Below are 14060 nucleotides of genomic sequence, written 5' to 3' on the forward strand. Positions count from 1 at the left end.
CCTCATGCAAGAATCTCTGGAGACTGTTGTTTTCTCCTAGCTCTCCTAGCCGCATTTTTCTATCCCTCTGCCCTCTTCTGCTGCAGCTACCAAGATTTTTTTTCCCCATAAAAAGAGGCTTTGAGTTGGTTTCATCTGTGATAATTAGAAAATTTTATCTGTTGCCAAGATTAATCTGCTGTTTGTGTTAACTAGGAGATTCAATGTTGGTTCAGGTGGTCACTTCAGGAAACCTTGCACAACATTGCTGTATATTCCTTTGTCCTGGAGAAGACTGTTTTAATAAATTAGTTTTTTTTTTTTTTTTTCAATTTAAAATGCATGTTAAGTTTGTTCTAGTTGTGGTCTGTGAATGGTAGCTGCCATTTTTTAATCCATTTTTCATATGTTTGTCAAATGGAAACATGTTAATAAAAACCTTCTTTTCATGAGCTACACTAAAGGGGCTTGAAAGTTTTTCTTTTCTAAAGCATTTTATTGCTAGAACATTATTTAGTCTGTATTTTTTTTCCCATAAGTAGTCATTGATTTAGGAAAATTAATTTAGATGACAATAGTATTGAGAAGCTCATCCTTACACTATTGCTAATTCTGTTCCAAAATGCCTCCCAATCCATAAAAAGCTTTTGTGGAGTTACTGGAGAGCATCCAGCGCAAGGCTATGAGGATGATCAGAGGCCTGGAGCATCTGCCCTATGAGGAAAGGCTGAGCGAGCTGGGCCTATTCAGCCTAACGAAGAGAAAGCCGAGAGTGGACCTGATCAGCGTATATAAATACCTCAAGGGAGTGTGTGAGGAGGATGAGGCCAGTGTCTTTTCAGTGGTGGCCAGCGATAGGACAAGAAGAAACGGCCACAGACTGAAGCACCAAAAGTTCCACAGGAACTTAAGGAAAAACTTTTTAACAGTGAGGGTGACGGAGCACTGGAACAGGTTGCCAACAGAGGTTGTGGAGTCTCCTCCTCTGGAGATCTTCAAAACCTGCTTGGACACAATCCTGTGTAACATATGCCCTAGGGGGCCCTACATGTGCAGGGGGATTGGACTAGATGATCTCTAAAGGTCCCTTCCAACGTTATGGATTCTATGAATCTATGAAATTATGATTGAAAGTACTTTTGAACTTGGGAACGTTTTTAGAATTTAAGAATAATACTTTATGATATTGTTTAATGGCAGCCACAATTATCAGTTGTTTATATCATTCCGTGATTCTGTGTGATTCTGTGAAATGTTCTAAATGACTGAAGAGTTTAGGAACATAAACATAGGAACATTTCTGTGATCAGAATTGTTTGTTATTCTCTAATTTTGCTTTAGGCTCTTTGTTTTGTTTGGTGGCTGTACAATGTATAAAGAATAAATATATCTTCCTTTTCAAGTGCACACAGTCATTTGTGAGTAGAGCATGCTCATTGCAAACTCATGCCTCTCAAAACTCACACATGTATATACTGAATATATGATGTATTGTGAGATAAGATTTTATTGATATAAGTATCAGATGACCTCACTTTATTACTGGCCAAGAGCATATAAGTGTGTACATCTTTTGTTCTAGATTTATCCACGCCTTTCTGGGTACGGGCTACACAGATAATTGGGAAACATAAGCACTTCATGTATTCTGGATTTTGTAAACTAATAAAACATCACTGATTCTTATAGGATCTCATCTTCCTGTTTCTATCTTACTCTGTTACTTCTACTGCAAGATTTCTAGACAATCTAGAAAATTGTAGCCCTTTTTTGCGTAGGTTTGAAGGTGTGAAAAACTTTTGATCTGTAGCTTTTCTATGGAGAACTCTGTATACACCAAATTCTGAAAATCTTCGACTGTATGTATGAATTTTCTTATATCACTGCATTAAGGTAGACATCTTGAGCTGACATTTTCAAAGGATTTTTACTGAGGTATTTACTATGAGTTTATTTAAATTAAGCAAATTTAGAACCTACTGTTTAATTATTTGCATGTTATTCTCTGAAGTTCTCTGAAGTTATCTCTTACAGTAAAGATGCCTAAGATGGCTCAATAGCTCATTGCTACCAGTAGGAAGAGATCCCATCCTTACTAGTTTACTATGAGGCATTAAATGAGCTTTTCAGCATCATGCAACATCATATATAGGTTGAAATTACATAGGAATTTGATGCAATCTAGCTCCACACTGCCATACTGCTGCCCCAACCAGGAGTTCTTGTCCATCCTCTTAAGCTCATAATGGTCATCATGCAACTGAGTTCAGGCAACTGATGTAGCTGAAAACTAGCCTGAGGAGTAAAAATCGACATTTTTTTGTTGTTGTTGTTGATCTTCTTCAACTGTCATAACATACAGCGGCATGTCAGTGAAAGGAATAGAAGTGTGGGGTAGCATAAGATGGAAATGAACCTGAGAATATGGGAGCCCAGAATTACATTGGGTTAATGTACTGCGAAGTATTAAAGTCGAGTCTCATTATAAAGCTACAGTAAATATACAGTTAGAATAAGCATAATGTATAGAGTAGATCAAAGTTTTGCCTACAAATTCAAGTTTGATATTTGCTTCAAAAAAGGTGTTTCATGAAACATTCCTAGCTGTAAATCCAGTCGTTGGCAATTTATAGGAAACAATGAGAAGAAGCACAGGTATAGCTGGAAAGGCTTAATAAAGACTGAAGAATTATTCTGGGCTAGAACTAAGTAGATTTTTAGTTCCAATATAGAATCTTTGTGTTAGACAGAGCCAAGTCTCCAATATGGTTCATGGTCCAACTTAAAAAGTTCACAAAGTATTGGAAACACTTTGGTTTGTCAGAATATACGCCTGTTAGAATCCATTGATTTGGGATGTTAATAAACTTCCGTTAGCATGGGGTTGATGTGTATGGTTTAAAATGTTTTAGAAATTGTTCCTTAAAGCACTCTTAGAAAGTGTTTTTACTTAGCAGGTTACCTCACAGACAGGGAATCTAGCTACCTAGGAGCTACAAGAAGGAGGAGAAGGAGAAATAAAGAGAAATCAAAATTTCAGAAATATCATAAGTGGCCACAGCTGAGAAAATAATGTCACATAAAAAAATCTGGTTTGATATTATTTGGAATGAAGTTTCATATATGGCAGCAACCTGGGCTATTTATGAGGCATTCTTATTAAAATAATATGAACCTAATAGAGGTCTGGAATGATGGAAGATTTTTTTTACCAGGGATAGATAAGTGGATATAAGGTAAAGGTAGACAAAGAAAGTAATGATAATTGTAGTAGTTTCAGCCAGGGACTTGATAATATTTTATTTAGCATTCAGCCCTGACAGCTGCTTGCATGCTGTGCCCATTCCACCATGGATCTAAAAGCTATGAAGTCTGACAATCTATAGCAGGATAAACCCACGAAATATTTTCTTCATTCATCTATCAATGTCCTTCTCTTTTAACCTCCTTCATAAATTTTTGGGAGTCACTGGGGGTACACAATGTGCAATGCCTTATACCAGTGTCAAATTCAAGTCCGAGTATGAATCTTGATCTTGCTTAGAAGAAAAATCTGTTCTAGTTGTAATGAAATGAAAAATAATGCTATTTTTAATATGAAAAGACATTGCTTTCTAACCTTACTTGAGATCATACGATGTGATTTAGGAAACAGCTATTTTAGATCAATTTTAAAGTGTTTTGCAATATTTGTTGTATTGCTCTTTGCAAGAGCTACCAAATCTGTAATAAATCCAAAGTGCTCTTAATCTTAAATATTGTCAGAGAAAAATGCTCCCCTAAACAGAGTCCTCTACAGCCTTTGTTGACTGTACAGTCCTCTACAGTTTCTGCTGTTATACATTATCAAAAAACAGACAAAAGTAGTAACCCAAAGGGGAAAAAGTCTATCAGCATTTCATGGTGTATATATATATATATATATATATATATATATAAATGAATGTAAATTCTGCTCTTAAAGAGTTCCATCTCTTTCTTAGTTGTTACTTATATAAGCTCTTTGGAGAAGGGGTTCTGTGCTTGTATAGTGACTAAAACATGGTCCTAGGCCATGACTGTAACTTCTTGGTAGAATGAGTAAAGACCAGTAAGGGTAGCAGTCATATATGCAGATACTTTAAATTCAGAGGGATCCAGGTAATATTTCATCAAGGTCAGAGCAATAAGATAAACTAAAAGTTGATGCCACATTTTAATAATAATCACCCAGGTTTATGACTGGATTTCTTCATTACTTTTTTCATTGTATCACAAAATGGTTGAGGTTAAAAGGGACCTCTGGAGGTCATCTAGTCTATCCCCTGGCTCAAGCAGGATTACCTAAAGGATCATTGTCTAGGATCCTATATATAATCCAAAATAAATGACAATAGCTGCCTACAGAATGTGATATATTGACACAGAAATGGCAACATTTGGTTGTTTGGTTCTTTACCTTGAAGGCACTTACATTTTGAGGACACATTTCAAAATTTAGTCTGGCAAGTGATCGCTCAAATCTCTACTGCTGTTGTTCAGTGGGAGCAAACAAAGAGATTAAATAATCTATATGTCTACAGCTAAGGCAAATACATTTCCATAATATATCTAATGGATTCTTTGGTTTATTTTGATTACTTCCATTTTGTGTTTGCTTTAGAATATCTTTGATGGTCGAGTTCCTATGTGCTTGCACAGTAGCTTTTGCCTTTTGACACCCCTAAACTTAATCATGTCAGATGACCTATTCAAACTTTTATTTTTAATTATTCATAAATCACATTTGATTGGAATAGTGATCTGGACTAAAAAGATGGTGTCCCTCTCTCAGTGATTCCTTCATGCATGCTGGAACATAAAATGACTTTTATTGCATTTAGTTGCATAAATTAAAATCTCACCCTTACATTTCTGCCCTTTCCAAGTATCATACATTCATTATATTAACTAGAGGTATTTAAAGCTTATCCTTGTTTTGTAGTTATTACACTTCTTGCAGTAGTGACAGCTGGGATTACCACGCTATCCACTCCAGGTTTCTATCTTGATTTGGAATAGCAGCAAATTTGGGGTCCTTTTAGTTCCCATATGTGGAAACCTTCCTTCTGGGTGTTCATCCTTTGCTACTTTCCTTGCAGTCAACATATTAGGGCAAGGCTGAGCTATTTTTTTTTTTGACTTTCATTAAGATGTAGAAAGAAGCAGTGACTTGGCTTATTTTTTGGTGATAATTTCTCTGAGATGGTTTTTGAGATACCTTTTTTCTCCCGGGAACAAAATATGTGTGTTCTGCATGCTTTGTAAAATTCCTTGATGAATTTTTTCCTAAACCTAAGAGAAATTAAGAGACGCTTTTTTCGCTTTATATTTTCTTATCTAATTGGACTGTTACCTATATACCCTTAGTGGGCAGTATAGTGCCATTTCTGTTCTGTAGCCCATTCTCAGGCAAAATTCTTGCTGATGTCAGTATGAGTTTTGTCTAGAGAAAATTCCAGGATTTGGCTCTTTGTTTTCAGGATGGGAATTATCGTTTTCTACTTGGAGCACTCATTTGGCCTCAAAGTACCTTGGCTTACATGGTTTTCAATAAGTGTCTGGCAGCTGTACTGGCATGCTTCCAGAATTGTGGGATTCACATGGACATTTGGCCTTCTTTGAGTCATCACAACGATTTCTAGTTTATTGTCTTAACTGTTCAACTTCTCTCATTTTTAGACAAATAACTTGAATCTGAATCACACTTTCTATAAAAGATTGTTCTTTTGTATCCATCTATATGTTATCAGAAGCAAGATCAAGTATCTCAAAATCTGTATTTTAAAGAATTGTTTCATGTAATATATTCGTAAAAAAGAATATGTAGATACATGCATTCCAGAAGGCTCTGTAGACTATTCTGTTAAGAATAAGGTGATAGACACATTCTGTAAAGACAGATTTACCAACCTAGATGTAGGCATGTGAGATACAGATAAAATGACACTGAAATATCCTACTAGCAAAATTAAACCAACTTTAAAAGTTGCTTTGCTGCCTGTTGCAGCTGCCTCTGATGTCCCCAGATGCTTTGCTTAGTAGAAAATGAGGGAAAACAAAGAAAAACAAACAAAAAAACACATAGAAAACCAGTTCATTTTTGCAGGTGCTGCTTACTATGTGATTAAATCTCCTTAGTTTCTTGTAGTTTCATCTATCTCATCACTTATTTGAGTCATGATATCTTTTCACATGTAGTCCTACTTGCATGATGCCTTTATCTTATCTCCCTTTAAGTCTAAAGATGCGAGTTCTCAACCTGAAGTAAGGAAGTGTGATCCAAATTAACACAAATAAACAGACTAGAAAAAATTATGAAGCATCAAGATGCAAGCATTATTAATACAGTTAAACAGTTATTTTTATATATTTGTCTATGTCTTCCTCATCATGCTGATCACTATTTATAGTGTTAATCAACTTTAATAAAGGCATCGATTACCCATACTTCATTATTTCTGGGAATTCCATGTATACCCCTATCACTTCATAAGTAGTAACAAGAAGTGACCATGGCCATCATGCCAAGAAGTGCTATAGTGATTCCTGAACTTTATAACTCTCTGAAACTGACTTTTAAGGTAAGGTTTAGCTAATGCAAAGGGACTTGCAGTCTTCAAATACTGAACACAGAAACATAGTCTTTCTTGCTGTATTCTAAAATATGCTTATTGATACAAATAGTGCATGAGGTGAGATGTGTAAAACAAGCCATCATGCAAGCAGTTTCCTTACAGTTTTTACTATAGTGTCATAATGCAAAGGTCTCTGAGACAGATCTGTACCTAAACTTTAGAGAAAATAATTTCTTCAAGCCTTCTGCCACATTAGCACTGGATTCCCTGGGAGAAATGGAATCTTCTTTGGGACTACCTCTCTGTGTTTCACTGCAACTATGTATTAACATAGAATGCCCAAGATGGTGTTACGGACAGTTAAGAGAAAATGGCTGCTGAAGCTCCATGCAGACTTGTGAAGCCCTCTTCTGCTACCCATAAGAAATATATATATATATATATATATAAATATATATATATATAAGGTATTCTTTGTTCTTTCTACTACTCAGATGCATGAAAAAGTGTTAGTAAGCAGATTTTGTGTGTACTGAAATTTTATAATTGTAATAAAGATGGATAAGATGAATAGTGACATTGTAACTCTGAAATTCATGTGATAAGGTGTTTAATGCTCAGGAGAAGGGGATAGAATAATGTTTTGTTTTGGTTATTTTTTTAGTCACGACATGGAATTTCTGAAAAACTTTGAGTACTGAGCATTCTTGCCATGGCATCTCTGAATTCATTCTGCCTATCTTTGGCCTACCTTGGTTTCAAATCACAGTGGTTTTTATTTTGTTTTACGGTTCGCCAACTAATGATGATCTGCATCTTGTTGTGTTTGTGGTAAATACCACAGATTTACATCCACAGGTTCGAGTATGTCTTCAGGATTTTTTTTTTCTTAATCATAATCATACTTCTTATTTTTTGATTGTTTGTTTTCTTTCAGCAGCATCCCAGACCTGAGTATGAAACCAAACTGCTACAGAAGAAGCTCAAAACTAAAAACACAACAGAAAATGCAAATGAAGTAAGATGTGACTTCCTATTTTCACTGAGATTTGCTTTGTGTTTTGCTACATTGTGATTATATTTTTGTCCATCTTTGCTGGAAGGTTTGGAAAAGTTTTTGGTGCTGTTTGTTTTTTTGGTGTTTGTTTTGCTGTTTGTTTTGTCTTGATCAGTCTCACAGATTGCTTTATCTGGCATTATGTAGCATTGTACAATATTGAAAGACCGAAGCCTTTATTAACACTCCAAAGGAAAACATTTTGCACAGAAATACGGTAGACAAGTGCTTCAGATTTAATCTGTAGACAAATGAATGATTAATTAAGGAAAGATTATGATCACAGGAATTCTTACAGCAGTGTTCTGAACTTTCAGTACTTTGTGGACAATAGAGGAAACGCCTTTTATTATAGTAATTTATTTATTTATTATAGTGATTTCCTTTGCATAGATAACATTGGCACATTGGCTGACTGGCATTTCTTCATTCACAGCTGTGCAGATGTGATAGTATTTCTGTTATAAATGGGAAAAATAAATAAGTTTATTATTTTAAATTGAATTGTGCCTAGGCTTTCTTTAGCTATTTCAAACCTAACCACAAAGACTCTTTTTTCCCAATCCTCTCTAGTAAAGTGTCAATTGATGTCTATTTCCTAACAACTCACAAGTCCATGTAAGTTCTGTTCATTAGACTTGGCTAACCTTTACTTATTGTCTGTAAGTCACATATGGTAACAAAGCCAAACCATTCCAAAAGCATGTCTGGTTTACAAGTAGAAAGAGCCAGTGTCTGTATTGTCGTTGTCCAGTACTGTTGAGACACTGAGTAGAGCCCATATCTGAACTAGAGAATAGTCCAGATTTCAAGCTTGGTCCAAAAAGTTTGATCTTACAGCATATGAAAGTACTTAACTCTCCCTTTCTCTGTTGATCACACAAAGATGTTGCCAGTGAATCAGTCGTCTCAGTAAGACTGATCCATTATCCACTGAAGAGAAAGAAAAGATTCTCAGTTGCTATATGGACTTCAGATCTGCCCAAAGACAAGCAGTGATTGGCATGGCAGTATGGAGAGGTCCTTCCTTAGGAAGCAGTATGTTAGGCATGCCAAGCATGAGATCAAGGACTACAGAACTAATAAAAGAGGTGCTGCTCTTTACCTTTCTCTATTTAAAATAAGTGCAATTTGGAAACAAGTCAGCAATTCATGCTACAAAATTTCAGACTGTAGTGAGATTATTTTGCTCAAACTGGTCACAAAGAACTCACAATGTTACAGATTAAGAGTGAAGTTCTGTTAAAATAAAGCAATGAAAATGTAGGTAGAGTGTAGGTAGAAATTGAGGAGCAATGTAAAGAACCAGCACGATTGTGAAAGAAAAGAACTCATTTCAGATATAAAGTTGGGAAATATCTCTTTTTTTCTTTCATTTAATGCATACTATTTTACTTTCTGTGCCAATGTGGATAGAAAAATAATACTGAGAAATAAAAAGATTCCTTAGTATTACTATGCTACTGGCTGCTATCCAGCAAAATTCCATTTTGTTTTATTTTGTTTTATTTTATGTTTGCTCACCCTCTGGTTTTGTTGAGAACATCACTGTCTCTTTCTTTGTTTCTATTGTCATTCAATATAAACTTAATCTTATGAGATGAATGAAACAATCCTTATGTTCCACGCAGCAAGAGGGTCTATTACAACTTTTCAGGCTAACACCATCACATATATCTGAGAATTTTTAAGCTCAGAGTTTCATCCCTTCCAATATGTATGTAACATCTTCTGTTGTCAGCTGGGTGCAAGTACTTACAAGGTTTTGTCAAGTAACTTCCGATATTTTCCAAGCTTCATAAAATGGATACAAATAGGACTAGATATAATTTTTGTTAAACAGAGAACTTTTTTTTTCCTTGAGCCTTAACAAAATGGTGCTTATCCTACATATAATAGCACATATACAGGTGTCTCCTTGGAATGTAGCTTCTGTTGTTTTTATTATGGCACCCACTCAGTTGACTTTTTTTTTTTTTTTTTTTTGGATGCATGTTTTCAGATGTTCTATTCTCCAAAAGGAGCTTGTAGTTTATAGAATCTCCAGAGAATCAATTTTAATATTTATTAAATTATGACTCTGAGGGGTAGAATTTTTAAGCCAGCAACATGACCTAGGTTGTTTTATGACATGTGGCGGTTCAGCGCCAAAAATACTATGCTGCCTTATGCCAGTTGGTCTTGTGTGTGCTGTTGAATGAGAGGGTACTTTAATGAGTACTGCATTCACACATTTTTTTTGCATCTGCTAATCCCAGAATTTAGATTCAAACCTTTGAGCCATCTCCATGCATACTACTTTCTGCAATGCTCTTGTGGGAGAAAAATAAAGGCAATGCCCTTGTTTTTTAGTTACAGTATTTAATTCCGAGGTCACTTTGGAAAAAGAGATTTTGGTTCTTGAGTGAGTCATTTAAGTGTTAATCTCAATATGAGTTTTTAAATATTATTAAAAATAAAATATTTGACATTTTCCATCAAAACATAGGCAGCAAACAGGGCAGACCATTTCACTGAGTTGATTAAGGTAGATCTCTAATAAATCTGTAATAAATATACTAATCCTGCAATTTACTGATCACCATTTCTCCCAAAATTATTGAGTTATATTCCAAGTTGATGAACAGTTTTAAGTCAGTAATTTTTTAATTCATTTTATTGCAAACACTTTTTCAGTTTTCCTCAGGAAAGGTATCCTTTTCTCTCTCCTGCAAACAGCAAATAACTTGGTTATTGAAAGGTGTAGCGTTCAACAGTTTGTACCTCAATGATATTGTAAGGGCAAGAAATGCTTGTATGAGGCCTGCTGAAAAGAGAAAAGCCTGTTACTTAACGGAGTATGCAGTGCTTTTATACTTAACTTTGTAAGATCCTGAAAAAACAGACACTAACAGTGATGAGTTTGGAATAAATATTCTAGTTTTATAGTATTTAAGCTGTTCTTTTTCCTCCTCAGGTATCTGTGTGTTATACATATTGTAAGATCATTAGTTCATCTGCTTCTGAATGGCAGGTTAATATTGAGGTGCAAGTTTCTGTGAGGTCTCTGGCTCAGTGCTTTTATCAGGTTGATGCCAAGATACAGGACTTTGTCATATTAATAGCACAGATCTTGCAGCATCTGGACTTGCATCAAAGTAGAGTTCTCTCTGTAGTTAAGGATTCAGTTATCTTAATTTCTTGGTTTTGTATGAGTATGCAGATGCCTGTGAGGTCTTGGTCTCATCACATCTTGGCAGACAATCTGATGTCATGGCATAACTCTGTGAAGTCTTGACTGAGCATTTTTGGCTAACTGGTGAGATTTTTAAGGCAGATCTTTTGGGTGTTCCTGGTCAACAACTGTAGTTTGCTGTGCTGATATTAAATTTCTCCTTTGCTTATCTAATATGAAGTCCGAAGCTCAGCAGCTGTGACTTGTTGGGATAGAAATTATGTCAAAGCTAAGACTGTTGTGAGAATACTCATGTAGAGCATATCCATTTCTTTAAAATTACTGGCTTGTTTCCACTGTGTTAATTCCTCTGTTCCGGTGAGGATGTGATTGTAATTTTATGGCAAGAAAGCTGAGCTTTTATTTGGAAAGTTCTGTGTACAGTGCAATTCTTTCTTGCTAACAAGGAATCTGTGTGAAGATTGTATGTGTGTGTGAGTGTGTGTGTGTGTGTGCGTGCGCGTGTATGCAATTAAGGGAGAGGGATTTAGTTTGTGTGCTGCATTTGTGACTGCAGAAGAAAATCAACACAGATGCCTACTCTCTTAATTATAACTTTGGAATACTTATTAAAAGGAAACATTACAGGAAATGTACAGTTTTCACTGGTTGCTGTTGAAGTCATTAACTATCATGAATATAAGAAGTGTGGAAGATGCCCAGCACTTGTCAGGGCCAGTAAATATATAAGACAATCTGTCCAGGCAACAAATTCTAGATGAGCTTGATTAAGATCGACAATTAAAAGTATTAAAGATATATTGTATTACTTTCCCAGTGGTGCTTGTGTTACAGTATGTAGCTTTTATACAAATGTTAGTTAGGATATTCAGGCTACTGTAATGAATAAGGAACAGGATTTCATTCTGTACCACCCTGCATTATTCAGGCTGTTTTTATAAATATTTTATTGTTTGTTATGAAGATGAAGAAACTGTGAGGGCTCAGAACACTTTAAGAAAGACTGGTGTGAAGTTACTATTATGATAACATGCCAAGGTTCTATTCTTTCAAATAGGAATTCATTTAAACCTAAATGAGTTGAAGCATTTACTTGAAATGCTTCAGGTTAAGCAGCAAATGCTAAACAGATAGTCCTTATAAATTACAACATTCATTTTAAAAATGTCATCTGAAAATGACAAGATCTAGGAGACAGATTTTAGAAATCTGTAGGTGACCAGGTTTATAATTGATGGGAATATTTGATTTTTATAGACATGTAAACAAAAGCTTCTAATTTAGAGTTGCATAGTTCTAAATTCACATACCTTAAAAGGTTTCCTTGTCCTTGCAACAGAGATGAATGTTCATATGGGCATGTATTTGACAATACATTCCTGCATAGGAGGCATGTAATTGTTTTGATAAAAGAAATAATCATATTTTATTTTTGTTCTCCTTGCTTAGTGAACTGCAATATTTAAGATGTGAGGGGAAATAATGAATAGTGTAAAGTTATCATATCTGCAGAACATTAAGTAAAAAAGATGTTGGATATTTGCAATCTTGTGATAAGCTCTTCCTCTCTGTGCAATACTAATATTCAGAATGGAAATGCATTTCAGGAAATGAAAATTGGTCTTGTGCCTGAAAATATGCAGATGGGCTAGATGTAGTTCTCACTGAAGCTGACAGAATTAAAGCCTTTCAGTCATTTCTGGGAGTGATGCATCAGGCCCTGGCTCTTTTTCATTATATGTTCAGCTGATTTGGCAATCAGGATGAAACATATATTTTCTTATCTTTCCAATTTTGCAGAAAACTTTTATGCTCATTCCACATATTTCTCAAGGAAAACATTCTTTATAGAAAAAAAGGTCTTGTCTCTTGGCTTATGTTCTTACTTTGGATAAACTCTGGGAATAATAGAATCTGGCATTCTTTCTTGCTTTTAATAAATTTCAAATATGAAAGTGGCAGAATGAATTACTTAAATTTTTAATTCATCTCTTAATTGAAACAAAATAAACAAATCTTCCTTTCCAAACCATTTTGTTTGAATTAAAAGCTGAATTGAAATAAGCTGCTTTGAAAATGAAGATCTCTAGAATAAGAATGATACAAATAAAGTACAATGGTATATTATTGATGGACGGTCTTCGTATATTTTAAAATTTGTCTACATTACAAAACAAGTAATTCTCCCATGAAGGCCTAAGAAGCGCTTCAGGTGTTGTAAGCTCAACTCTTTATTGAGCAAGTCCTTATTAAGATCAACTAAAAGAACAAGTGATATTGATCCCTTTTTCTACCTGAGGTGTAACTCTACAGAAGAAACCAGGAAAATTTCTTGGAAATACAAATTTTAACAATCCATCAGAACTGTAAAAGAACACACTCCTCTCATCTTTCTTTTTTCATTTTCTCTTCCCTTTCTTTCTTTTCCCTCCTTCCTGAAAATTGTAGGTAAGAGATGTCATTGCTCATCTTATATAAAAAAAAAAAAAAAAAATTGCAAAGTCTAAATATCAAAAGCGTGTTTAAGATTTCTGGATGCTTTTTTCATTCCACTATGGGAGGCTGAACCATTTGGAGCAGAGCCAGGTTTTTATGAAAAAAGTATTTATTCTGCATGGAACTCTCTGCCAAAATAAATATTAGTGTTTCTTCCAGAAACCTAGAAACAGGAGTAGGCAGGGCTGCTGCTTGTTGGTTTTCCTATTTGTGCTACTTATTAAGATTCTGGCTCAAGGAGACATTCTTTCTCAGGCAGTGAGAAATGTGTGTTCAAATACGTAACTAGGACTGAAGCATACAGTTAAAGTTAAGCCCATGCTATAGTGTCCCAAACAGGACTGCAGTGAAATGCTTTCCTAAAATGATGCATAAGCTTCTTACTGACAACATTAAAGAAGATGCAGGTATCTTTCCTATTGCAGTGAAGAGGAAGATTTATTCCTACAGGCTCTGTTTATCAGTCCTCAAAATTAATGGGAATTCTGCCTGTATGAGTAATAATGTATTAGTCCTTATGTCTGCAATTACTACAGATGACTTACTGTTGTATTGTCCCCAGCCAGAGACTATAATAATAGGTTAGAGGGTTATAGCAAAGTCTCACATTGAAAAATAAATCCCCAGAGTCTATTGGGTTTTAATTTAGTGGAGATATTTGAACATAAGAAAAACTAGAGTATTTTCACTTTGCTGTGTGCTTGTGGAAAACAAGTATATATTTCACCTTCTGTTGATCACATTTTTAGGGTAAATT

At 35.0% G+C, this 14060-nt stretch overlaps 1 protein-coding gene across 1 annotated transcript in view; it reads left to right on the top strand.

The window, feature by feature from the left end:
* The window catches only part of ANO2 (anoctamin 2), a 169200-nt gene that overhangs the window by 83209 nt on the left and 71931 nt on the right, over positions 1 to 14060 (top strand). The window contains exon 14 of the mRNA XM_088537398.1: positions 7513 to 7593. Within this exon, the coding sequence (XP_088393524.1) occupies positions 7513 to 7593 (81 nt within the window). The remainder of the gene's footprint in view (positions 1 to 7512; positions 7594 to 14060) is intronic.

This window comes from Tinamus guttatus, unplaced genomic scaffold (genome assembly GCF_059628265.1).
Source record: "Tinamus guttatus ecotype Peru unplaced genomic scaffold, ASM5962826v1 Tinamus_guttatus_pri_ptg000753l, whole genome shotgun sequence".
Taxonomy (NCBI): Eukaryota; Metazoa; Chordata; class Aves; order Tinamiformes; family Tinamidae; genus Tinamus; species Tinamus guttatus.